This window comes from Schistocerca serialis, chromosome 2, assembly GCF_023864345.2.
Source record: "Schistocerca serialis cubense isolate TAMUIC-IGC-003099 chromosome 2, iqSchSeri2.2, whole genome shotgun sequence".
NCBI classification, from domain to species: domain Eukaryota; kingdom Metazoa; phylum Arthropoda; class Insecta; order Orthoptera; family Acrididae; genus Schistocerca; species Schistocerca serialis.
This window is the reverse complement of record NC_064639.1, coordinates 803,257,101-803,283,218: the sequence shown is the minus strand read 5'-3', so window position 1 is coordinate 803,283,218 and position 26,118 is coordinate 803,257,101. Positions and strand designations below refer to the sequence as shown.

The window sequence follows — 26,118 nt, the reverse complement described above, 5'->3', positions numbered from 1 at the left end:
ATGTAGAGGCAGCAGCTTTGGAGGCAATGGTCGACTTCTGACATCCACTTATGGCACCAGTCCAATCCGTAGGCCCAGAAGACGGAGATCGGATGCAGTTGCTACGAGGTGAGTGCCGGCAGTGGTCAGGTATCAGCCGGAGCAGATAAAGCAGTGCATGTGGCTGGTGGCCATGAAGCAACCTCACACCAGGCTACAGTTGCTGACAGGAGTGAACCTATATGAACTCCAGAATCTATCGAGGGCTTCTGCGAGAGAAGATTGACTGATATATTTTTTTCATCTGGGTTATGAAAGTACGGGTCAGTTGCTCTGCCTCTCCATTGGTCTAGGAATGAAAGATAGGGGCTGTAACAAGCCAGATGCCACTTTTATATGCAAAAATCTTCAAAGTCTTGAGACCCAAACTGTGGGCTGTTGTCCATCACAAGCATATATGGCAGTGCTTTCGAGGAAAGGATCTTTGAGATGGCCACGACCATATCTGACAGAGATGTGGACGGGCAGCACATAAGGAAATTTTGCTTGCAACTCAACATTGATAGGACATGGAAAAGCCATAATGGCACTGATATGCTGACATAAAGGCTTGACACTGGCATTTGAGGCTGCAAAAGCGATATAGATGATAGATGAATGAAAAAATTGTGATTTGTCCAAGTACATTTCAAACCAGCAGCCCTTAGCATTGTGAACAAGACACAAAGGTTCTGCAAATGTTGATCTGTTGAGGAATTGTAGACCACAATATCATCCAAGTAGTTAATGCACCTTGGCATGGAGGCTGTGAGTTGCTCCAAAAATCGTTGGAAAATGGCAGGGGTGCTAGCCACACCAAGTGGCGTGTGCTGGTGTTGGTGTAACCCAAGGGGGTTTTCTCTGTGATGATATGTTTGTAATCATCCAGAAGCAGTTGTAAGTAGGCTTATGATAAGTCTATTTTGAAAAAATATTTTCCCTCAGAAAGCTGTGCCCCCAAATGTTTTGAAGGCGTCTAACCCAAATGAGTTTCCAGTGTTGGCATAATCCACAATGAAAAAGGTCAAAAGCCAAACAGCTGCACTATGGCAGTAGATAACTGTCCCAGTATAGGTATTTGTTGTTGGTTGTGACTCACCAAACATTGATATACAGGGGACAATGCTAGTGATTAAAGATCCACATAGGTTTGAGAATTTAACAAAGTCATTGCTGCACCCTTGTCCACTTGCATTTTTAGCGTCTTGTCCATTGCATGTATGTTATTGTAGAGTTTGTTTGCAGCTACCATCACTTGGGAAACAGTATTTACATCCTTGTTCATGGCTGGTGAAGCAGGTTAAGAGTTGTGGTCCTTTAAAAAAAAAAAAAAAAAAAAGTTGAATGTCACCAAATGCATTGTGCAGGTGGCCTACTCAAAACAATAAGGGCACGATGGAAGGGGAGCACATGACTGCTTTTGTGATGCAGACTGCTGCTGCTACTGCTCACCACAGTGCTTCCCCATGTGGTATGGAGGCGGCAGTTGCAGGGGTACGATATCGTCTTCTCCCTGTGAGCTAACCAACGGCGGCTGCTTCACACTGTGCTTCTGATTTTCTACTGCCCTAGATACTTCAGAAGACTGAGCAATGTTCAGATCATCTCTGAGAGATGGGTTTTCACATTGTAAACCACATTCACAAACTTCTCTATCACGGGCCAGGCATATTATAGCATCACGAGCCATCGAACCAGAGCATGAATCCCTATGGGCCTCGGTAACAAACTAGCAGTGACAGCTAAGCCCACGAAGTTTCACTGCCCAAGCTCTGTAAATGGTAGAACTCAACACTATCAGCAATAACATGAGTATATTTGCAATGATAAGTACAGAACAACAGAGAGATTGTTAGATTCCTGAAGAGGAACAGGCTGACACAAAAGGTGATAAACATGAGGAGAAGTCTTTGACAGAAATAAAGACTTACAAAAACTAGGCTTTGCTACTCCAAAAGCTTGAAAATGCTGCTGAAGGTGTTTTTCATGTGTGTCCCAATCTTCCGCAGAATCATCATGCGGAGGAAATGGTGGGGGGGTTGTGTCGGTGATAGTGGAACCTGGCGCGTCAATGAGGCCGCCAAATTGTTCAGTGCCACAGAGAGAGCCTGCTGCTTCTGCTGCTGCTGCTGCTCAGTGAAAGCTCGCTACTCTTCAACAAGAGATTGATGAACTTCTTCCACTGACATGTTGGCTGTATATCAAACTAAAGAAACAAAACATGCAGAGTAGAATAATGCACTCATCTCAAAGTACGTTATAACGTTATACAGACACAATGTCCGAGGTAAAAGAACCAAGTTTTATTATGCTTCCACATAAAGAGATCCACAATAACACTGAATAAAGTATAGAAAAGTATGAAGTCTCCATAATGGTAGAATATGTCATGTACAGTCTCATATGTGAGCATACAATAAAAGCAAGTAACATAAGTGAAGCTGAGGGTCCAACGCACTGGGTTTTCATGGGGTGGAACATGGTAAATTGCCTTTTTAGAATTCACATTCTGGTGGCACTTTTGGTCAAATAGAGGGTATAGTGGGTGTGGTTTATAGTGACCGATGGGAGGTTTGTATTCAATTTTTGTTAAATTGCAACACTCCAGTGGACACATGAGGAGTGCTCATTTTGTGTTGAAGTGTGTTTCTCGAACTCTCACTCGATCATTGTGGTGCAGCATGCTTTTTGTTTGTGATTTGCCGTACCCCCATGCAGACGTGTTCCTGAATGGCAATCACTTTTAAATTGGGTAAACGCATTCTGAACAACAGGGAATATGTCATCTGTATGGAGAGGACCTGAGAGAAGTGTTACAACACCACAAAATGTTGAACAAGTTAGAGCAGCAGAACTGCAATCTCCGAAACACTCAGCACGGAAACATGCACTTGCTCTAGGCATTTCAAGATGTTCTCTCCATTGGATTCTTCATAATGAACTGAATTTTCACCCGAATAAAATGTGCGTGGTCAATCAGTTGTCAGTACAGGATTGTGTAACGCGAAGAACATTTGTGAAGACATGCTTGCAACCATATCCTGTGATGCAAATATGTTCTTTTCTGATGAGGCAATTTTTCCCTTCAGTGGGTGTGCAAACAAACAGAATATGCAGTACTGGAGCAACACGAACCCCAAGCAAATGCACCAGAGACCCCTATTCTCAGACCGCATCACTATGTGGTGCGCCATTGCCAGGAAAATTGTCGTTCTGTAACTGTGAATTCGGATCATTGCTTAACTATGCTACAAGAGTTTTTCCAGCCAGCATTCGAGGCAATGCAATTACAGGATAGCTGGTTTCAATGAGACGGTGCCACTGCACACACAGTGAGCATTACCCTGAATTTTTTGAGGCAAATGTTTGCTGGAAGGCTTATCTCTTGTATGGGGGATCTCGACTGGCCTGCACAATCATCGGGCATAGCCCTATGCAGTTTTTTTCTTTGGGGTTACCTGAAGTCAGATGTGTATTGCAACCGTCCCAATACCCTGGAAGGCCTACAGAACAATATTGAGGCTGAAATTGCAAGAATACCAGAAGATATGCTTGAAAGAGTGCATGAGAATTTCAGAAAAAGACTGCAGCAGTGTGTGGATTGTGAATATAAATATTTCGCAGATATACTGTTTAAACCATGTAATTAAAAACTTCCATTATTGCCCAGTATGAGAAAAATAAAAATGTAAGTTTCTAAGTGATCATTATTTTTTTATTTCATTCCCATATCAGCAATTTACTGCCACCCTGTTTTGGGCCATTGTGTACACGGTGCAGCACTTTCCATTCCATCTGTCCCATTTGCGAGGCAACTGCTCTAGGCCAACTGAAAAGATTCTTGTATCGTGTGTTGTTTAAGCGCTCTCACATTATAGGGTTACAACAATAACAGACCTATGGGGATCATTCCTTATCAAGAGCACAAGGTTTTTGCTGGCACAAATCATTTTTGTAAGGCCAAGAACACATTGAGGAAGCACCTCTCAGGGAAACCTTGTTTACAAAATTGATAAAAACATCGAACATGTGCATGCTTTTTAGATCTGACCGAATTTGTTCTTGCTGGACAAACTGTTAACCATGTGTTTTACAAAGATGTACTTGAAAGACTCAGGAAAAGGGTGATTCGAGTGAGACTGGACGTTGCAGAAAAGAGGATGCTGCATCCTGACAATTCCCTACATCACAAGGCCACTTTCACCACAAAATGTTTGAGCTAAAAAGGCATTCCTGTTGTTCCATACCCTCCCCCATATTCACCTGATTTGATGCTTTTTGAAGCTTTTTTCTTCTTGAAATTGAAAAATTTGTTAAAAGAACGTCATTTTGGGACCCTGGAGAACATTCAAAAGAATGTGACCGACATTTCAAAGGTTCTACCAGTTGAAACATTTCAGTGTTACTGCTACTACAACTGTGGACGAGGACTCTGCCAGTGTGTAGCTATCAGAGGGAACTAGTTTCAAAAGGGACAGTATTGTTGTTTGAAAAAAATAAAATTAAAACTTTGGTAGATAAAAAATTAGTCTCGTTACTTTTCTTACACACGTCATATGTGTACAGTTGCCTTTTGTGACTGTGTAGCTCATTGTCTGTTCCTCCCCCATCTAAAATTGATATTTATCTTGTCAAGCATTTTGCACCAGTTACATAAAAAAATAAAAATGAGTATATTTAATGTTACAGATTTCATTCTGTGGACATAAGTGTAGCAGTAGCCACAGACAAAGGATTGATAACACCAATTGTATTTGAAGCAGATAAGAAAGGCTTGATTCTTATAAGTCAGGATGTGAAGACACTTGCAGCAAAAGCCAGGGAAGGGAAATTGCAGCCTCATGAATTTCAGGTATGTATATGATTGCAGCTGTGTGATCTGTGTGCAAATTTCATTATTTAATCTTAGACTTGCAATTGTCAACATTCAGAATAGGAAGAGGAATGTATGCAGGCAGTCTTTATAGTAATAGGAAAATACTGAATGTCGTGAGACAGCATTACTTATCAAAACACAATGCAGTTCGTGGACAATCTTTGAAAGATGATTGAAGAGTGGAGTAAAGGGAACACAGTAAAATGGTGAATTAACAAAGGATAATAGTTTGTGAATTGGTTGTCTGATGTAAATTGAGAATTCTAAATGAAATACCAGTATTTAACCTAAGTTGTACGTAGGCACAACAAAAAGACTGTCAGCAAGTAAGCTTTTGACTAAAAAGACCATTGGAAAAACAAACACACACACACACACACACACACACACACACACACACAGTGTCTGGCTGCTGAGGTCAGCTGTCGGGGGCACGTGTGTGTGTGTGGGGGGGGGGGGGGGGGCGCAGGCGTGCGCACATGTTTTTTATTTCCGAAAAAGGAGTCTTTTTTAGCTGAATGCTTACTTACTAACAGTCTTTCTGTTCTGCCTATGTGCAACTCAGCATCTCTGCTATGTGATGAGAAGCAGTTATTTGTTTCATAATATTGTCATTATTCCATCCTGGTTTTTCCATTGTTTAAAACTTAACCTGAATAGTTATTGGGCTGCCACATCACAGGGTGGAAAAGACTGACCATAACGAAGGCAAAGTCATGTAAAGATTACAAAAATTGAATAAGTAAATTGCAGCAAGTATACAAAAACCAGAGGGGGCATAAGTAATACATTTGAGGTGTCACAAAAAGAGAGAGAAAAGATGGAGATGATAAGACTATTCTGGTATTAAAAAGGAGTTTCAGATTCTTGTTGACTTAGGAAACTGGGGTGGGTACTAGTGACTTCACTTCATGAAATCAGCAAAATGCTAATTCAGTTTTGAAGTGATGAATTCAGCAAATTTCTTATGTATGGGGACCTGGACCTGAAAAATTCACATTTGCAATAAGTATAAATAAAAGTTCTGTCGCAAAATGAGATTTTATGTAATAAATGTCATTTCGTGCAGATTTCTATTCAGATGAACGATTTTATCACAAATAGTTTGTAAATAGCTTTGTTTTCTGCTTATAAATATTCAAAAGTAACAAATTGTTTGCTACCGGTAGCAAAAGAACATGTTTGCAGAATAAAAGGCACACTCTTGCACAAATACAGTGACAAGTATGCTCATAAGGTATGCTCTGGTCCCACATCAAACATTCAGTGGTTGAATGCTCACTGTAAGATGCACACTGCATATGATAACGTAGGACTCAGCCATGGGCCTAACATCTTTTAACAAAGAAACTCATGTATATATGCCAGCTAAAGTTGATATTCTGCAAAACTATGGACACTTTAATGTGGCTGTTTTAGATGCAGGGGTGTTGTGTAATATGGGTCCATAAGATACCAGTGGATGTTGGGCCTCAGCTAAGTTCTTTACAGTGCTGCCAACATTAGCAAGCAGTTGCATAGTAGCTGTTAACAAATGCTTTGTGCACTCCTCTTCGCTTTTCTTTGTGTATTATTCATTGCTTCCCTTTTTATCACAAAAAACAGAACATGGATATCTGCTGGCTGCCCTATGAGGGGAAGGCAGTGTTTGTTCCCCCGCTCGGCAGTTCCACCTCTCGAGCCGCTGGTGTTCTCATTTGTTTATACTCATGACTATATGGTATGTTGTTGTGTCTGCAATATAGCAACCATGCTGAGCATCCCTGTACAGCAAGGATAGTATCATTTTCGATTGCACTTCCAGCCTTCAGTACGTCATTGCTGCTATATGTTCTGTTGTCAAGTAAGGGTTGCATGGTCCATGAGAGGGCTCTGTGGTAATCTGAGCTTCTATGCTACAAATTCAAAATCAGTTTCCTGTATATTTTGTAATTATCGTAGTGGGTGGGAAAAGAAAGATAGTGTCGAGAAAAACCTCGTATCAGAGCAGCATTCTGTTCACTGGTGAGAGAATGCTGCTGCTGCTTCTCAACATGAACAGTCATTTGTTGGAAACTCAAATAGAGCAAAAAGAAAATAAATAAAAACTATGTTGGAAAAGATGTTGAAATTTTACCAAAAGAAAAAATTCCACCTTAAAGGTCTTGTTATAGAGAATGCAGGCTCCCCCTCCATGATCAGTTGTGTCTTCAGGCATGTAGCGTGCCATACTTTTGAATTTATACATATAATTTATACACATAATGCAAGAAAATGCTTATTTCACTAGAAACAATTGTTACATTTTGAGGTCCACACTTGGTCATTTTCTGATGAAGTGTCTGGGTCCTGTACGATGGTACTATGTATCTACTGTGGACCATACCTTTTATCTTCTAGAAATGTACGAAGGAGGGGTGTGGCAGCAGCAGTCGAGAACACTCAGAAGTAGGAGTTCCAGGTTGCAGGTTGTGTGGGTAAGGTAGTGGGGGAGTGACCAAGCATTGAGTCTTGAGGCCACAGTCCATCCTGTTTGTTGCTGGCAGTCCTATCAGGGAATGCTAACAAAGTAGTGACCGTACTTCATCCCAGTCAGAATTGAGATGGAAGCTGCTGTCTCTGTTCACTGCATTCTCATGCACTCTTTCATTATACCTTCTCAGAACACTGTTGCATGACCTTTGCGTCCTTCAAGAAAATAACCAACATAGCTAAATAGAAGTGTTACATACTGCATTTACCCAAGTATAAGATGCCCATTTTTTGAGAGGCTCCATGAGAAAATTGTATGTTTAATATATTCTGACTAATCAAAATTACAAACTGTTTCATTGATATAAAGTATCTGCCTAAAAAGTTTAACATTATACGTAATCTAAACTATGGCATGTATTAATTGTGTACATTTTTATAATACAAGGATAAATAAAAAAGAAATGGTTTACATTAATTTTTATCTTCGTTGCCCTTTTGGCTGAAGCCAGTCTTGTATCACAGTTTTTAGTCATCATTGTCACATTCGTCATTACTGCTATCATGATCTGGGATGACAGTTCCATGTAATCAATGACAGGAAGAAATGGGGCATGTGTTTCTGTATATGAGTAGTGATGAAGTTTATCCTCTTGGTTGACACGTATATTCCACTGTTTCTTTTGAAAATGATGATATTTCTGAGCTTGTGGGACCTGAGAACACTGTTATTTATTCCAAATACATAGTAGATCTCATATCTATATTTATGTGAGAATATGGCAATATTCCTTTGTGTCTTCTGTCCATACGTGATGTTCACTGCTGCTATCTCATTGGCTGTGCCGAACCAGCAGCTGACACGCCCATTTTTATTCTCATCATACCTCATGGCAAACTCTGACAACATTGCAGAATGAAACACTCAAGTATGACACTGGCCCCTATCTAGATTGTTGCCATCTCCTGCAGAAATGTATACTTTTGTTGACTGTTTGTCCAATTTTAATAACTTCAATTCCTACTACAAATGGATTCATCCAAACTGCAATTTAATTCTGGTAGATGTCCATAAAAAGCCAAAGCATGCTTCTTACACTTCCATAGTTGACAGCTCGATGTAATATGCTGCCCACTTGCCGCTCCCCTCCTCACGCTCAACATAGGACTCAGAAAAGCATAGCTGCAGTCTTTTTTCCCGTTTTACTCTTCCAAGTTCTTCAAATTAAATATATGCCAAAGCTTTGTCTGTAAATGCAAGATGATTCATGTATGAATCTATTACACAATGTAACAATGTTGAACTCAACAGCAAAAGTTTAATCTTTCTTAAAATTGAATAATAATGGAAAGATAGTCAGCAGTCTCCTGAGGAAGATAGAAGAATAAGGTATCAGATAAATGGTGAGACTGTCTCCACACAGAGGAATCAAATATTTTTGGGAGTTGTACAGAGATTCATCCCCCTGCCCCCACGTATGGAGTTATCGATAAAATGAAATGAGCATATGGCATCGTTGGCCGGGAGGCTCCTATTCGGGGAAGTTCGGACGCCAGGTGCAAGTCTTTATTTCATTCGATACCACAGTAATAAAGAACCAAACATGAGATAATGCAGTATTGGTACTCCAAGAAAATTTACATCCAGAAAACCCCACTGAAAAGCTAATATCAGGTTGGGGCCTACTTCATTGTGAATCTGGACATACAAATGTACACTTTGAGCAGAATAGGGTATTTTAGTATGGTTTACGAAGTTCCGATGCTCTTGGATTATCATGTGATGTTCTGTTTCTTTTATTACATTATGTAAGTTCTCTTAATGCATTAAACGTACTTCATACAGGGAGTGCAGGGGCAGTAACAACTGTTTTCTGGCTGCCAATGGCAGCTGATGAAATGAGTGTGTTTCTAGTAGCTCGCGGGGAAATATTGCGAATGGTGGTTTGAAACGCGTCACTGTCAGTGTAAATATCCTTTTACGAAAGATAAATTATGTTGCTTATGAGAATGTGCGATGAATTTCTTAAACCATAGATCGTTTGACTGTCATTTTAAACTTAAAATTTTACTGGCAAATTTGTGTGATATATCTTAAAGTGTAACACATGTAAAAAAAGACCAATTGAAACCTTAACTTTTCTGGTGGCTAATTGATCTTCAAGAGCAGTATTATATGTGAAAGCGTACCTTCCCTTGCAGCCACACTTTTATATTAATTTAAATCATTAACTTTTCCTACTCGTGTGTTTGCGCTATTTAACAGCGATGTTGCTGTTGACTGACTACATTGCATGTTCTATGCTCTGAATACCTGCTTTCATTGGCTGGTGAGATCACGTGGCATGACCTATGACTGACTTACGAAAGCTCATCGCAATCTCAATTTCAATGCTACGGAAACTAACTTGCCAAGTCTGGTGGAAATTCCAATTTATACTTTTGTAATATGAAAATATGCAGCGTACGTCTGGCTGCATATAATTTTTTTTTTACCCCGCTCGCGGTCGTTTACTGATGTGCCGGGAATTTCAGACGGGTGCATGAAACCTTAACCCTTCAAAGGGTTGATAACTTCAACAGCCCCGAGGGAACGTGTCCTGTCATTTAACACAAAAAAAGTGTATTTTCGTTCAGGAGAAAGTGTGTTTTTAACCGGGAAATCCAGGAATTTTTTTCCTTGTCCGTGTATATACCCTGTATATTGCTTAATTCATCACTTGAGTTGGTTTTTGAAACTTTGTAAGTACTTTTTCACAGGATAATTTACATCTGTCTTCAAATGTCAGCGACTTCAGTTCTTTCAGCACCTTCAGGGCATGCTCTCTTGGGTTGAACATTCATGCTGCCCCTTTTTGTGTCCATTCAGTATCCACTGTTATTCCTGGTTGGTATGGGTCCCACACACTTGAGCAATATTCTAGGGTGGGTCAAATGAGTGTTTTGCATGCAGTCTCCTTTGTAGACCAATTGTACATCAGTAGTAATCTACCAATGAACTGCAGTCTGCCTTCCTCCTGCTTTACCTACAACTTAGACTATGTGATAGTTGTTTTTCATATTCGTACAAATTGTTAGACCTAGGTATTTTTATGAGTTGCCCAATTAAAACAGCGACTCACAGGTACTACAGTCAGAGGACAGTAGGTATCTTCATTTCATGAAGTGCATCATATTACATTACTGAACATATAAAGAAAGTTGCCAATCTTTGCTGGCTGAATATTTGCACAGCTCTTTCAGAAAGTGCTGCGTTATAGATAACTGTGTTGTTCGTGAAAAGTCTGAGGTTACTATTAATACTGTCGGCAAGATTATTAATATGTGACTCTCCATCCAAGATAACTTACTCAGTCCAGTCACAAGTTTCACATCATACCCTGTATGATAATAATGTTGGTAATAAGCATGGATGTGGTACTGAGTCAGATGCATTTTGGAAATCGAGGAATACTGTGTCTGCCTAACTGCACTGCTTTCATCAATGGCTTTCAGTATGTGATGTGAGAATAGTGCGAGATGGATTTCACATGTGAAAGGCAGATTTCAGACTACCTAACAGATCAAAACGAAAATTTCTGTTCTGACACTGACAATGTTGAGTGTTTATGGAAGAAGTTCAAGGCAATCGTAAAATGCGTTTTAGACAGGTACGTGCCGAGTAAAACTGTGAGGGACGGAAAAAACCCACCGTGGTTCAACAACAAAGTTAGGAAACTACTGCGAAAGCAAAGAGATCTTCACTCCAAGTTTAAACGCAGCCAAAACCTCCCAGACAAACAGAAGCTAAATGATGTCAAAGTTAGCATAAGGAGGGCTATGCGTGAAGCGTTCAGTGAATTCGAAAGTAAAACTCTATGTACCGACTTGACAGAAAATCCTAGGAAGTTCTGGTCTTACGTTAAATCAGTAAGTGGCTCGAAACAGCATATCCAGACACTCCGGGATGATGATGGCATTGAAACAGAGGATGACACGCGTAAAGCTGAAATACTAAACATCATTTTCCAAAGCTGTTTCACAGAGGAAGACCGCACTGCAGTTCCTTTTCTAAATCCTCGCACAAATGAAAAAATGGCTGACATCGAAATAAGTGTCCAAGGAATAGAAAAGCAACTGGAATCACTCAACAGAGGAAAGTCCACTGGACCTGACGGGATACCAATTCGATTCTACACAGAGTACGCGAAAGAACTTGCCCCCCTTCTAACAGCCGTGCACCGCAAGTCTCTAGAGGAACGGAAGGTTCCAAATGATGGGAAAAGAGCACAGGTAGTCCCAGTATTCAAGAAGGGTCGTCGAGCAGATGCGCAAAACTATAGACCTATATCTCTGACGTCGATTTGTTGTAGAATTTTAGAACATGTTTTTTGCTCACGTATCATGTCGTTTTTGGAAACCCAGAATCTACTCTGTAGGAATCAACATGGATTCCGGAAACAGCAATCTTGTGAGATCCAACTCGCTTTATTTGTTCATGAGACCCAGAAAATATTAGATACAGGCTCCCAGGTAGATGCTATTTTCCTTGACTTCCGGAAGGCGTTCGATACAGTTCCGCACTGTCGCCTAATAAACAAAGTAAGAGCCTACGGAATATCAGACCAGCTGTGTGGCTGAATTTAAGAGTTTTTAGCAAACAGAACACAGCATGTTGTTATCAATGGAGAGACGTCTACAGACGTTAAGGTAACCTCTGGCGTGCCACAGGGGAGTGTTATGGGACCATTGCTTTTCGCAATATATATAAATGACCTGGTAGATAGTGTCTGAAGTTCCATGCGGATTTTCGCAGATGATGCTGTAGTATACAGAGAAGTTGCAGCATTAGAAAATTGTAGCAAAATGCAGGAAGATCTGCAGCAGGTAGGCACTTGGTGCAGGGAGTGGCAACTGACCCTTAACATAGATAAATGTAATGTATTGCAAATACATAGAAAGAAGGATCCTTTATTGTATGATTATATGATAGCGGAACAAACACTGGTAGTAGTTACTTCTGTGAAATATCTTGGAGTATGCATGCGGAACGATTTGAAGTGGAATTATCACATAAAATTAATTGTTGGTAAGGCGGGTACCAGGTTTAGATTCATTGGGAGAGTCCTTAGAAAATGTAGTCCACCAACAAAGGAGGTGGTTTACAAAACACTCGTTCAACCTATACTTGAGTATTGCTCATCAGTGTGGGATCCGTACCAGATCGGGTTGACGGAGGAGATAGAGAAGATCCAAAGAAGAGCGGCGCATTTCGTCACAGGGTTATTTGGTAACCGTGATAGCATTACGGAGATGTTTAGCAAACTCAAGTGGCAGACTCTGCAAGAGAGGGGCTCTGCATCGCGGTGTAGCTTGCTGTCCAGGTTTCGAGAGGGTGCGTTTCTGGATGAGGTATTGAATATATTGCTTCCCCCTACTTATACCTCCCGAGGGGATCACGAATGTAAAATTAGAGAGATTCGAGCGTGCACAGAGGCTTTCAGACAGTCGTTCTTCCCGCGAACCATACGCGACTGGAACAGAAAAGGGAGGTAATGACAGTGGCATGTAAAGTGCCCTCCGCCACACACCATTGGGTGGCTTGTGGAGTATAAATGTAGATGTAGATGTGATGTTTTTGGCATCCATGCTGGTGGTTTGGTGGCCATTCTGTTATAGATACCTCATTACATTTGAACTATTATACAACAAATATACGTCATGGATATTGGGCAGCAGTATCGTGGATCCCTTGCTACTGTTCTTATAGATGAGTGTGGCCTGTGCTTTTTCCTAACTGATGGACAGTATTTTTTATGAAAGGGATCTAAGGTAAATTATGCTTAAGAGGAGGCTAACTCAGCCAAAAATTCAGTATAGAATCTGATAGGGATTACCAAAGGCCCTGAACCTTCGTTCAGTTTTAACCATTTCAGATGTGTCTCAGTGCCACTGACACTAATATCTATTTCTCATCTTTTCAGTAATATGAGGAATAAATGGAGGAAATACTCCTGGGCTTTCGTTTGTAAAAGAACATTTGAAAGTGGAGTTGAGTTCTACAGTTCCTCCTCTCAATAAATATATGAACACAAAAATGGTATATATTCAGATAAGTTAACATATATCAGAAAATTAACTGCTTGACAATGAAAAGCAGGCTGGGTCTGATTGGAGTACCTTCAACCAAAAAGAAAAGAAAAGTTGTGGAATGTAGTTTATGCTCATGTAAACAGAAACATCTCTGTAGGAATGAATTTTCTTTTCTGAAGAAAGCTTATATGTAACTGTCTTTACTGTGAATAGCTATCTATTCTTTTCATACTATGTTGATATTCCATCCTGGACTTTCCTTTGTCAGCTTTCATCCAAATATTTAACACAGCTACAATGTTGGAACACACAGTCTGGATGTACACACACAGTTTAAAGAGTGATATAAAATACCAAACACTTTGATGTACTGCTGATTAAGTGAATGGATCTGTGGTTAAACGTGGATTAACAGCTCATAAAACAGAATTCCCCGGTATATATTCACCAAAGTGCATTAACTGCCAAGGTGACCAGAACTTTTCTACAAAATTTATATAGAATTCAAACAACAGAAAGTCAGAGTTGGAATATCAACAATGTTCTGAAAGGATAGATTACTGACACGTTGAATTGCAGGCAGGCACAACAAAAAGGCTGGTACACATTGATCTTTTAGTCACAGTGTTCTTGAGAAAACAATATGCGCACACCGCTCTCTCTCTCTCTCTCTCTCTCTCTCTGTCTCTCTCTCTCTCCCTCACTCACTCACTCACACACACACAACTTAGTAGAAGTCAGTGCAAATTGTAAAACCAACAGATGGTCTTCACAGAGGTTGAGAGAAAGGGATCAGAAAATCCTCAACAGTAAATGAATCTCATCCTACATCAGAGCATACAGTTTAAGAATTGACATAGAGCAGGTACAACTCTGAGCTTAAGAAAGGCCATTTGGTACACACATTTCAAGGATTCTGACACTCCCATCCTAAGAGAGTATGCCCTGTACAAGAAATATTAGCTTGGTGATTAGTGAGCAAAGTGCAGTATGACCATATTCACAAATGATATTAATCACTACAGATTTACTAACTCACGGCCAACTTGTAAGTAGTAATTGTGATATCTCCCCAAGATCGTATGTTCAGTGTATCTCCCCAACATATGGCCCACTTATCAGAGAGACTCTCAGGGAAATAATTCAATTTATTTCATCTATTGTTGCTCCCTAGGGATGTTAATGCTCATCATACTCTCTGGAATTTCACAAAAACTTGCTCCAGAGGCCAAAAACTAATCTCATGTCACAAAATTGATATCTGAAGCAGGAACCATGCAATGAACATCAGCTCAGAAACAGGGGACTCCAACTAAATATCCCTTCCACAATTAAACGGAATATATGCTTGACATCACTCAGGTATGGGAGTGATCTAGTGGATTATGCAATATAGAAGTAAAAATTTCAGCAGGCGAGACCACTAATTATAACTTTATTTATACTGACTGGTTTTGGCAGGTCTGAGGTGTTATCATTGGATCTGTAACCCATGTAGATCAAAAATTGCAAGCATAATCAGGTCAGATATTATAAGGCGGGGTACATATTTTCACAAAATGTGTATGTACAACATCCTTTATACAAATACACCTCAATAATTGTCCATCATATGCGCAATTTATAATGTTAAGCACAACAGACGAGACAAGACTGAGGATCACAAGTTAAAGCAAAAATGTCAGTGTGCCTCCTGCTGGTAGTTCATGCCTTAAGACATGAAATTTGTACAAGCAGCACACCATAATGTAGTAATCTATATATGCGTCAGTTGGATTAGGAGGTGACAAAATAAGTGTTCAAAACCCTAATACCTGTGGATAATGTATTAATATTCTGTATGTGTGTCTTCTCATCATTAAATGGCCAATAACTATGAAACTACAAAATCACACTTCTTTGGACACTGAAATGAAGAGTATCCTTTTGCCAGTAGCAGTTAAAATTTAGGTAGGGAATGGGAATGCCTTGGGATGCTGCGAAATATTTAAAGAAGATAGCTTTACAATTTTGTTGTTTCTAAAGCTCCAAAAATAAAAGTGAATAAGGTATCTCAGTTTTACTGTCTAATAACATTTAAAACTTCACTGTTTAAATCATTTTGTGAAAGATTTCAATTTTTAGTTTATTTACTGTTAATTTCTTTTATTTGCTGTTGTCCAGGGTGGTACATTTTCCATATCAAATCTTGGAATGTATGGAATAAAGAATTTCTCAGCAATTATCAACCCACCACAGGCTTGCATTTTAGCAGTAGGAGGAACTGAAGTGAGGCTTATCGCTGATGACAAAGCTGAAAATGGGTAAGGACATTACTTTCACACATTAGATTGCCTGAATAGTCCAAATGTGTGTGTGCTCATTTTGTTGAGTAGCTTACAATTAATTGCCGCACCTGCAGTGGACCATAAGACATAAGTTGTTGTTATGTAAGCTCCATACAAATTGGTACTAAAGTAAACATTTTGCTGTGTATGTAAGAAACTACTCTTGTTCTCATGATAAGTTAATTAATAATAAAGTAAAATTGCTGGATTGTGTCAGAATATAAGTGTCTTCTGCTACTACAGCTTCCTTTAATATGAATGTGGTCAACCATAGGTACAGGAAAATGTAGCTCATATTGTCTCCATTTTGGATTTCACAGGTATAAACCAGCCAGTTTCCTCTCTGTGACATTGAGTTGTGACCATCGTGTGGTGGATGGCGCAGTTGGTGCAACGTGGTTATCAGCATTTAGGCAGCTAATAGAGAAGCCCCATACAATGCTGCTCTAACCTCTTCCATTCCTGGCAATTTGTCTAGTCTGTGGATTTAAAACCTGTGTATTTTACACTGCCGATATTATAAGACTCGCCAACAATTAACTTTGTGAAAGGTACCTCAGTTATGGAGTCTCAGTGAATTGTGTGTGTCCTTTGTGTGTAATAGTTGGATGCATACTTCTGAAATATGCATTTGTTAGAAAGTGTATTGATTATGCATTTTACTCTGTATCATGTGCACCTTTTATTTGCAGAATACGACCTTTAATGATCGTAATGCATATAACTTGTCATAACTGGGAACAGTTGTCATAATATGCTGTCAAACAGTATATAATCCCAGTTTTTTTGTTGATGATGATCCTTTGGATTTGTATATAATTGTTGAAATACAGAAATAATTTATTGTGTTCCAGAATCGTCTGTCTGTCTCTGAAAATGTAGGCATCTCATTTTTTATGTGTAAAAATTGTCAATAACAAATTTGAAAATCAATACTGTGGTTGTGTAATTCATGGATGAAATCTGTTAGCTATAATCCCCATACCATAACATACCACCTCTTTGTGGTTTACTTTTATGCCTAGTGCACTGAATCCGAATGCTTGAGCTGACCCTGCCTTATGGTATGTATACATCACACATTCAGTTATTTGAACATTAACTGCTTAATCTCAATTTAGTTCATTTTATACTTCTAATGCAGTTCCAAACTGAGCCTTCAATGACAGTATGAAAATTGTGGTTTAGCTCAAATCAGTTGGCCACAGTTAGAGAACAGAATGTGGAAGGAACCTCTTGGACAGCATTAGATATAGTCAGTAATTCATGTGAATGCCAAGTTCTTTCACGAATGTCGTGGTAAATATCTTTGATATTTCAACAACAGATACGTCATTATCAGGTATGCAGGCTGGCTGTCAATCACCTTTTATACTTTTTGGTGATCATCACTAGTTCCACTCACCTGGAGACAGTGCAGGTATTATGTTCTTGGTTCACACACTAACAACACTATCTGTGCACTGTCACTTTGTATGCACCACCAGTGTATCTATTGTCCATCATATTGGATTTATGTTTGTCAGTACCCTTTGCATTACTCAGGTTTCTATGATTTCAATTTCAATTGATTATTTAATTATGCAATTCCATAATTTCAGGGCTATGTCTGAATCTGTTGGGCAGAAATTCAGGGAGTGTCTAGACTGTTGACTTCCCTGGCTGTTTTAAATGTATTCAGCGCAGTATCCTTCCACAGTGCTGACCATGTGGTCTACATATGACAGGGAAAGGAAATGGTAAACTACTCACTTTCAACGAACCAAACTGACTTTATGCTGCTTAGGACTATCTAATTGTTGGTGGAACATAAATCACACCGTATGCTTTTCCGTACTTGGTTGATATTGCCACAGTCAAACAGTAACACGTAGAAGAAAGGAGGTGGCTTGTACCTTCTGCTTCCTGAGTTGTCCCCACAGTCCACTGTTAAAGATGGGAAAAAATGATGAATTTGCTATTCATTATAACCATTGAAGTAAAATCAAACAATGGAAAATCCAGGATGGAATATAACAATACCAGAGAAGGTTGCTACTCACCATATAGTGGAGGTGCTGAGTCGCGATAGGCACAACAAAAAGTTTCACACAATTATAGCTTTTGGCTATTAAGGCCTTTGTCAGCAGTACACACACACACACACACACACACACACACACACACACACACACACACCTTGCACACACGTCTGCAGTCTCAGAGAGCTGAAACCACACTGCGAACAGCAGCACCAGTGCATGATGGGAGTGACGATTAGGTGGGGGTAAGGAGAAGGCTGGTGGGGGGGAGGGGGAGGGATAGTATGGTGGGAGTGGCGGACAGTGAAGTGTTGCAGTTTAGACGGGGGGGGGCAGGAGAGAAGGTGCGGAGGAGGGAGGGGGTAAGTAGCAGAAAGGATAGAAATAAAAGAAATTAAAAGACTGGGTGTGGCGATGAAATGACGGCTGTGTAGTGCTGGAATGGGAACAGGGAGGGGGCTGGATGGGTGAGGACAGTGACTAACAGGAGGGTTATGGGAACATAGGATGTATTGCAGGGAAAGTTCCCACCTGCGCAATTCAGAAAAGCTAGTGTTGGTGGGAAGGATCCATATGGCACAGGCTGTGAAGCAGTCATTGAAATGAGGGCTATCATGTTTGGCAGCGTGTTCAGCAACAGGATGGTCCACTCGTTTTTTGGTCACAGTTTGTCAGTGGCCGTTCATGCAGACAGACAGCTTGTTGGTTGTCATGCCTATGTAGAATGCAGTACAGTGGTTGCAGCTTAGCTTGTATATCACGACTGGTTTCACAGGTAGCCCTGCCTTTGATGGGATAGGTGATGTTAGTGACCGGACTGGAGTAGGTGGTGGTAGGAGGATGTATGGGATAGGTCTTGCATCTAGGTCTATTACAGGGGTATGAGCCATGAGGTAAGGGATTGTGAGCAGGGGTTGTGAAAGGAAGGACGAGTATATTGTGTTGGTCCGGTGGCTGGCGGAATACCACAGTAGGAGGGGTGGAAAGGATAGTGGGCAGGACATTAACATTTCAGGGCATGACAAGAGGTAATTGAAACCCTAGCGGAGAATGTAATTCAGTTGCTCCAGTCCCAGATGGTGCTGAGTTATGAGGGGAATGCACTTCTGTGGCCGGATTGTGGGACTTTGGGAGATGGTGGGAGACTGTAAAGATAAGGTACAGGAGATTTGTTTTTGTACAAGGATGGGAGGCTAATCACGCTCAGAGAAAGCTTCAGCGAGACCCTCTGTATATTTTGAGAAAGACTGCTCATCACTGCAGATGCGACGACCTTGGGTGGCTAGGCTGTACTGAAGGGACTTCTTGGTATGGAATGGGTGGAAGCTGTCGAAGTGGAGGTATTGCTGGTGGTTAGCAGGTTTGATATGGGTGGAGGTACTGATGTAGCCATCTCTGAGGTGAAAGTCAACATCTAGGAAGGTGGCTTGTTGGGTTGAGTAGGACCAGGTGAAGCAAATGGAGGAGAAGTTGAGGTTCTGGAGGAATGTGAATAAGGTGTCCTCACCGTCAATCCAGATGGCAAAGATGTTGCATTTGCATGATGTGAGTGTGTGTGCGCATGTGCATGTGTGTGTACTGCTGACAAAGGCCTTAATGGCCGAAAGCTATAATTGTGTGAATCTTTTTGTTGTGCCTATCGCGAGTCAGCATCTCCGCTGTATGATGATTAGCAACTTTCCTTGTCTGGTGTTGTTACATTGGAGTAAAATATCATTTCAAAATCTAGTTCAGCTGTTAAGCTTTCGGCATCCAATGGGTTACCAACGTTTTATATCAATGTTTGATAACACTTCATCTATACTGAATGGTTGTGACTGTCTGCTTGCAGAAACAGGTTCATATGTGTGAATTTGCAGTGAACACTATGCCTAAGTGTGGAATCCACTGTTTTCCCAATTAACATATCCAGAAATTGCAGTTTTCATTCTGATTCCCCTTACCTTTCACAGTGAAGGTTTGGAGGTTCTGAATTTAGCCTTTGTAGGAAGCTATCAGGATTTTTTTGCCACTTATGACTTCTTTCAGTTCTGGCAGTTCTTGTTAAACTGAAAAATGCCGAATTGCACCATTATTCGGAGTCCACATTAAGACGTTCCCTGTGGCTCAGCCCACCATGTGTCACGATCCAATTCTTCCCACCTGATAGGTGTGAATTTCGGTGAATTCCCGAAATTGCGGAAGCAATTATTATGTCAAATTTTAAGCTGCAAAGGGCTCAAAGGTATATATTTAGTTACCAGGAGATAAATAATTCAAATATGTTATTGCTTCCATTCAGCCACCGGTGGCCTGATAACTTTTTCGTGCTGGATTTCAATTGTTGGGGTAATCTGTGTTCCTTTTCTGTTGTGCTCTTTTAGTGCCAAATGCTTCTGAAAACAAGCCACTTATTTTCGTGTATTGAAATACACACCCTTATATAATTGGATAGATAAAAAATCTACTCACCAAGTGGCAGCGGAAGACACACACTTCTCAGGCTGGAACAACCGAGTGTGGCGATGATGTTCCACACATGGAATTGACGCTTTGAATTGCTTTTTAGATCATTTTAATTGTCTACATCCTAGTATTCAATTTACTATGGAAGTTGAAAGTGATTGTAAACTTCCATTTCTTGATGTTTTAGTTCAAAGAAAGGACGATGGGACTTTTGGACACAGTGTGTATCGGAAACCTACTCGTACTGACCGCTATCTTCATGTGACCAGCTGTCATCCACCACACCAACGTAGTGGAGTTTTGCAGACTCTGGCGAAAATAGCTTATGCCATTTCTGATGAGGAACATTTGAAATAAGAACTTGATCATTTGAAGATTGTTTTTAAACAGAATGGATATACAGAACAACAAATATGCCGTGCTCTTCAGTTTGGTCCGTCACGCGAGCCAATAGAGGATACTTTTGAAGCTGTTGCTTATTTACCCTTTGCGGGAAGTATATCATCCAAAATTTCAAGAATTTTAAGAAAATATGATATTAAAAGTGTTTTTTATCCGGTGGCCAAGACAAGAGCCCTTCTTGGCTCAGTTAAAGATTCTTTGGGCTTGAGGAAGCCTGGGGTTTATGAAATTCCAGATTACTGTGGATAGAAGTATATTGGTCAAACTATTCAGGACCAGTGTGTGGAACATCATCGGCACACTCGGTTGTTCCAGCCTGAGAAGTCGGCATTGGCAGAACACTGCCTCAACAAAGTACACAGGATGATGTATGACAGGACACAATTGATCTCTCCTGCTTCTCGCTATTGGGAATGTGTTCTTAAAGAATCCATTGAAATTAGATTATCAAGTAATATTATTAACAGGGATAAAGGTTTTCCTGTAAATATGAGATGGAATCCGATTTTGTCCAACATTAAACAACAACAGTCTTCTTTTCAATCATTGGATTCTTCCAACTAGTGCTGTTCCGATTTATCGTTCTTGCTGTCTTCTCCAACCAGCACGCTGCGTGTCTACTTGCCGCCAGGAGGCACTGTCCATCATCTCGCGCATGTGTGGTGCTCTGTCCGTAGTGTATAAAGGTTTCCGTCGTTGTGGCTGGAATTCAGTTCTGGCGAGGCAGTGCACGAGCATTAACTCACCTGAAGATGGCGGCCAGCTGGTCCGCCTAAATATTATGTCTAGATGACGACATTATCTGACTGCAAACCTGTGATGAATATCATCTGCAGAGTAACTTTCAAAATGCTCTAACCTCTGGAAGAGATGCAATTGATGACTCTGTGATTACTCAGTGAGGAAGATCGGTATTTAGCCAGTATATCCCCAACAAGTCTCACAAGTATGGTGTAAAACTGTACAAAATTTCTACTGAGCCTTGCCTTGTTGTATCTATCAATGGAAAGACAACAAACTGAAAGGTGCAGGTCATGCTAAGGCTATCTCTATGGAAATGTATGAGCGTCTTTTTGGAAAAGGTCACATTTTTTATACTGGCAGTTTCTATACAGGCATTTCTCTAACCCATAAGTTGTTAGATAAAACTATGCTTCCCTGTGGAATAATTTGTCCAAATAGAGCAGGACTCCCCAAGGATATTGTCAAGAAGCAGCTTAAAAAGGGGGAAATATGTGGAGCAGAGAACAATAATGGAGCCAAAATTTTTTACTGGATGGATAAAAGGAGATTTTAATGATTTCATCGGTTTCTGAACATACTGATTTTTTAGGGAACCCCGGGAAAAACAACAGACTGAGAGAAGTCGTAATGAAACCAAAGGCTGTGGTGGGTAAATGACAAAAAAGGCATTGATATTAGTGACCAGATGTCTTTGTATTATTCACCATTGGGGGACGGGGTGAAATGGTGAAGAAAAGTTGCAACGGAACTTCTACTAGGGACCTCTGTAGTAAACACTTAGACTCTGCATTGTGAAAGGAGAACAACATCATTGCAAAATTTTAGAGTGCATTGCCTTGTATTTATATTGGGTATGCTACCTGTGCCACTCGTCCATCAAGAAAGTAAGCCTATGCTTTGGGAAAAATGGAGGGACTAGTAAGAAAATTTTGGCGTCACAGCACATTGTGCTACAAAAGGATTTTTGCTTAGGAAGGCAAAAAACGAAGCAGACAACAAAACAAAGAGAGTTAAAATCTTCTGCAATGACTGCCCAGAACAACCTAAAATGTGCATCAGTTGTTTCACTGAAAACCACATCCAGGAATGACTTTTTAAGACTGCAGTGTTCAAACAGTGCAAAGGTTGTGTTCATAAGTATTTTTTGTATTGTTTGTATATGTTGTTTGTGTGTTTTGCAAATAAATTAGTAGGGTAAAATGCCCTTCAAAAATGAACAGGAGACAATAAAACCAAGAATGACTTTTTAAGAGTGCAAAGTTTACATGAAAACAATTTTTTCTATTGTTTCCTGATTTACCAAATAAAGCAGTATGGTAAAAAAAGTCCAACAAAACCACATTATTTGAGGTTCATTTCAGGGCCTACCTGGCCACTACTGCAGCAGTATATGCAGCAATATGTCCCCTTTATTATAGACAACCCAGCAAGCACTTACATGGTGAAGTGATGTAGTACACAGGTATAATTAAACTTGCGACATTCAGGACACCAGTGACCCGAGCCACATTTCAGCGAAGTTTTCGTCAGGTCACCATTGGGTCAGTACACAATACAGGTTAAACATCAAATCTTCCTCCACATGGAACGTGTCAAATTATCAGTCGTACGTAAATGCCTAAGTCAGGTCAAAGAGAAGAGGAAGGCGACGGCACACTGTGTCCAATAGGACCAAGCCAAATATAGCACTATGCCGTTCAAGCCAACTTTTGTGTTGGACAGCTTTATTTTACTGTTAGTTGGAAAGCCCTGACATCTGATGTCACTGGTTTCCCAAGTTCAATGATTGTTTAGCATCGGATTCATGTTTCTGTTGCTGAGATAAAAGTACAATACGGTAATGTCTTCTTGTTCTCCAAATTCACAATGTGATGAGTCCACCCTCCATATTCGGGGTGTGTGTGTGTGTGTGTGTGTGTGTGTGTGTGTGTGTGTGTGTTTTGTTTGAAGTACTTATAACTGATGTTTAGGCATTTAAAGCACTTACGACAACTTTAGATGTCCTGCAGTAACATAAAATCTTAATGATACAATCTATTTGTACAAGGGGGCTTTCAATAAATACTGCAACATTCTTTTTATCTTTTCTGAAAGCAGGTTGGTGGTGTTCTTCGGGCTGTTGGGAGGGTGAGGAAAAACAGTCCAATGAAGTTTTATGAGCTCCTCTTGGGTGTGCAGTCATCCGTGAGCCCTTGCGTTTTCATGGAGGAGGAGACTTTTATTTGAATTTTTGTCGTGACGAACATGCTGAAGTCATTTTTTCAATTTCCAGAGGGTAACACAATATACTTCAGAGTTCACCATTGCACCATGAGGGAGGACATCAAACAGAATAAATCCCAGAAGTCCATCACCATGACTCTACCTGCTGAGGGTGTGGCTTTGAACTTCTGTGACAAAAAATTTTCACAATCAGCCTCTTAACAAGTGAGCAGTTTCACACAGACGGTCCTTCATTGCTCTTTATGGTCTTCTGTTATGCAGTGAGAAACCCAGTGGGCACAAACGTTTTACCTCAACTGGTAAGCAAGTCCGTCAACCCTGCAGAGATGTCCAGTTGTGCAATGAGGTGTTTGATTGTGATCTGTCAATCGCATTGATGAATATGTCCACAAGTTCCAACATTGAAGTAGTCGCAAGCAAGTGCCTATGGATATCTAAGATGCTCTGGTTTTCCACCAAAATAACTCAATGCCAGCTCTCTATTGGAACGCACCTCAGTTACAAATGCAATTTTGAAGGTTACGTATAGGTCGCCATGTATTGGAACTTCATGAAATTATAGGGACGGATGCAAGAATATTCCCCTATGTTTTACAAAAAGTCAACTTTTTTTCAATCGAAATTGGCCGAGAGGGAAAAAAAGTGTTGCATTACTTACTGAACGCGTTTCATACACCAGTGAAACGTAGATATACATCTGTGTTCTTCACTATATTAATGATCTGATGCTCTGTGGTAGCACTAGACATTTTGTATTCTGTCCCATTTTTCTTTTACATTAAAAAATATGGTATGAAATCTATCATATTGCTGACTTCCCATGGTAACCACTTCTTTTGCTAACATATCAACCACTTCATTCTGATGAAGTTAACAATGGCCTGTTACCCATACAAAAATAACTTGGTTATCTTTCTCCAATTACTCTACATGTTATGTGGGAATATATTGTACAGCAGAGAGGTGTTATGACATTCTGTGTGATGGTTTTTAAATACTTTTAGTGTCTGACAGTATGAGAGTCTTCTGGTCAATATTCTGTTAAGCATACTCCAGTGCCAACAAAGTTGCTGTTGCTTCTGATTTTGTAAAAAGTGTTCCTTGGTGGAGTGTGTGTGTGTGTGTGTGTGTGTGTGTGTGTGTGTGTAGGAAGGGAGAGAGGTGAAAATTATAGTTGTACCTCTGCATCTGTATTAGGGTTTTCTTATCCTGAACTTCCAGATAATCTAAGATGAGAAGAAGTGTACCTGTCCCATTTTTCCGTGTCATATTTATCTAAAAATCTCTTCCCCCATGCTGTCTATTGCTCTTGCCATTTTAAATTGGCAAGGTTTCATTACGAACTTAACAACTACGAACCATTGGTGAAAATGGAATGGAGGGTCCAGTACTTTGATCAGCGGGCTGTATTTTGTCGGAATTTACACACTTCTTGGTTTGGAAAGAGTGTCTCGTACGAGAAATGAAGTTAAATGAAACCAAGCTGTGCAGCGACATATTACTTGAAACTACAGAAAATACGTGTAATAGCACTAGTGTCAGGCAGCAAATGGCCAGTCTTGAATAAGCACACTAATGTTATATTCCCTTTCTTTTTCTGACCTAATATTTTCTGATAACTCATTATACACACATTTAAGTGCTACAATATAAACAAATTATTTGTGATTTCAATTAATGTATGTTGGCTTCACTTGGCTAACAATTCAATGAAAGAATTATGTTATTAAATTATTATTCTGAATTCTTTCAAGTATGTGAGAGATTGGTTTAGTACAATATGTACTTATTTCAGAGCCAAAGCTCCCTCTTTAGGGAACTAATTGAAATATTCATAGTGACCGTATTCTCCAAAAGACTTCAGCTTGAAGAAACAAAATTTTAAAGGTACCTCATATAACGGAAATTGCAAGAATCATCCTGCCTGGAGTTTATCATGAATCCTCACATAAGGCTCAGCAATCTCATCAGCTACATTCCACTGTCTGTAAAGTAAGTAAAACCATTACCAGTGGCCACGACTATGACTCAACATAAGTGATTTCAAAGTTTCCTAGTTAAAACAAGTTTATTTTGCCCTACAAATCAGTCCTACATATGAGATGACTGGAACATTGGCCTAGGTGCTCAAAACTCCCACAGTAATTCTATAACAACACACACTGAAGTCCCCTTATAGCAGTTCAAAACCATATATTGTATCCAGTTAAAAGTTTCCCGATCTTACGTAGCCAATTCACTGTTCATCGAGCGCTTACACCTTCCACAGTGACTTCTGGACAGGTACACGTGCAATGCTTCCTCACTCCCCAAAAAATGCCACCCTCTTCCAACTGATAACTATATTTCACTCATTCATGTAAGCTACCACCTAGAGGCTGTAGTACTACAAAACTGGACTTAAAGAAATATCAAATAGTTCAGTTAGTTACTAGTTCTGCTATGTTAGAAGAAAAGTAAAATATACTTTAAATTTTTTTAAATGCAATGCATAGCCTTTTCAGTAATGAAGATGATGTAAGTTTTGCTGTCACTTTAA

General features: G+C 40.0%; 1 protein-coding gene across 1 annotated transcript in view; it reads left to right on the top strand.

The window, feature by feature from the left end:
- The window catches only part of LOC126458050 (dihydrolipoyllysine-residue acetyltransferase component of pyruvate dehydrogenase complex, mitochondrial), a 76,377-nt gene extending 59,777 nt beyond the window's left edge, over window positions 1–16,600 (top strand). Inside the window, exons 7-9 of the mRNA XM_050094848.1 lie at window positions 4,708–4,870; window positions 15,581–15,720; window positions 16,065–16,600. Coding sequence (XP_049950805.1) covers window positions 4,708–4,870; window positions 15,581–15,720; window positions 16,065–16,194 — 433 coding nt within the window. The 3' untranslated portion in view covers window positions 16,195–16,600. The remainder of the gene's footprint in view (window positions 1–4,707; window positions 4,871–15,580; window positions 15,721–16,064) is intronic.
- The last annotated feature ends 9,518 nt before the right edge of the window (window positions 16,601–26,118 follow it).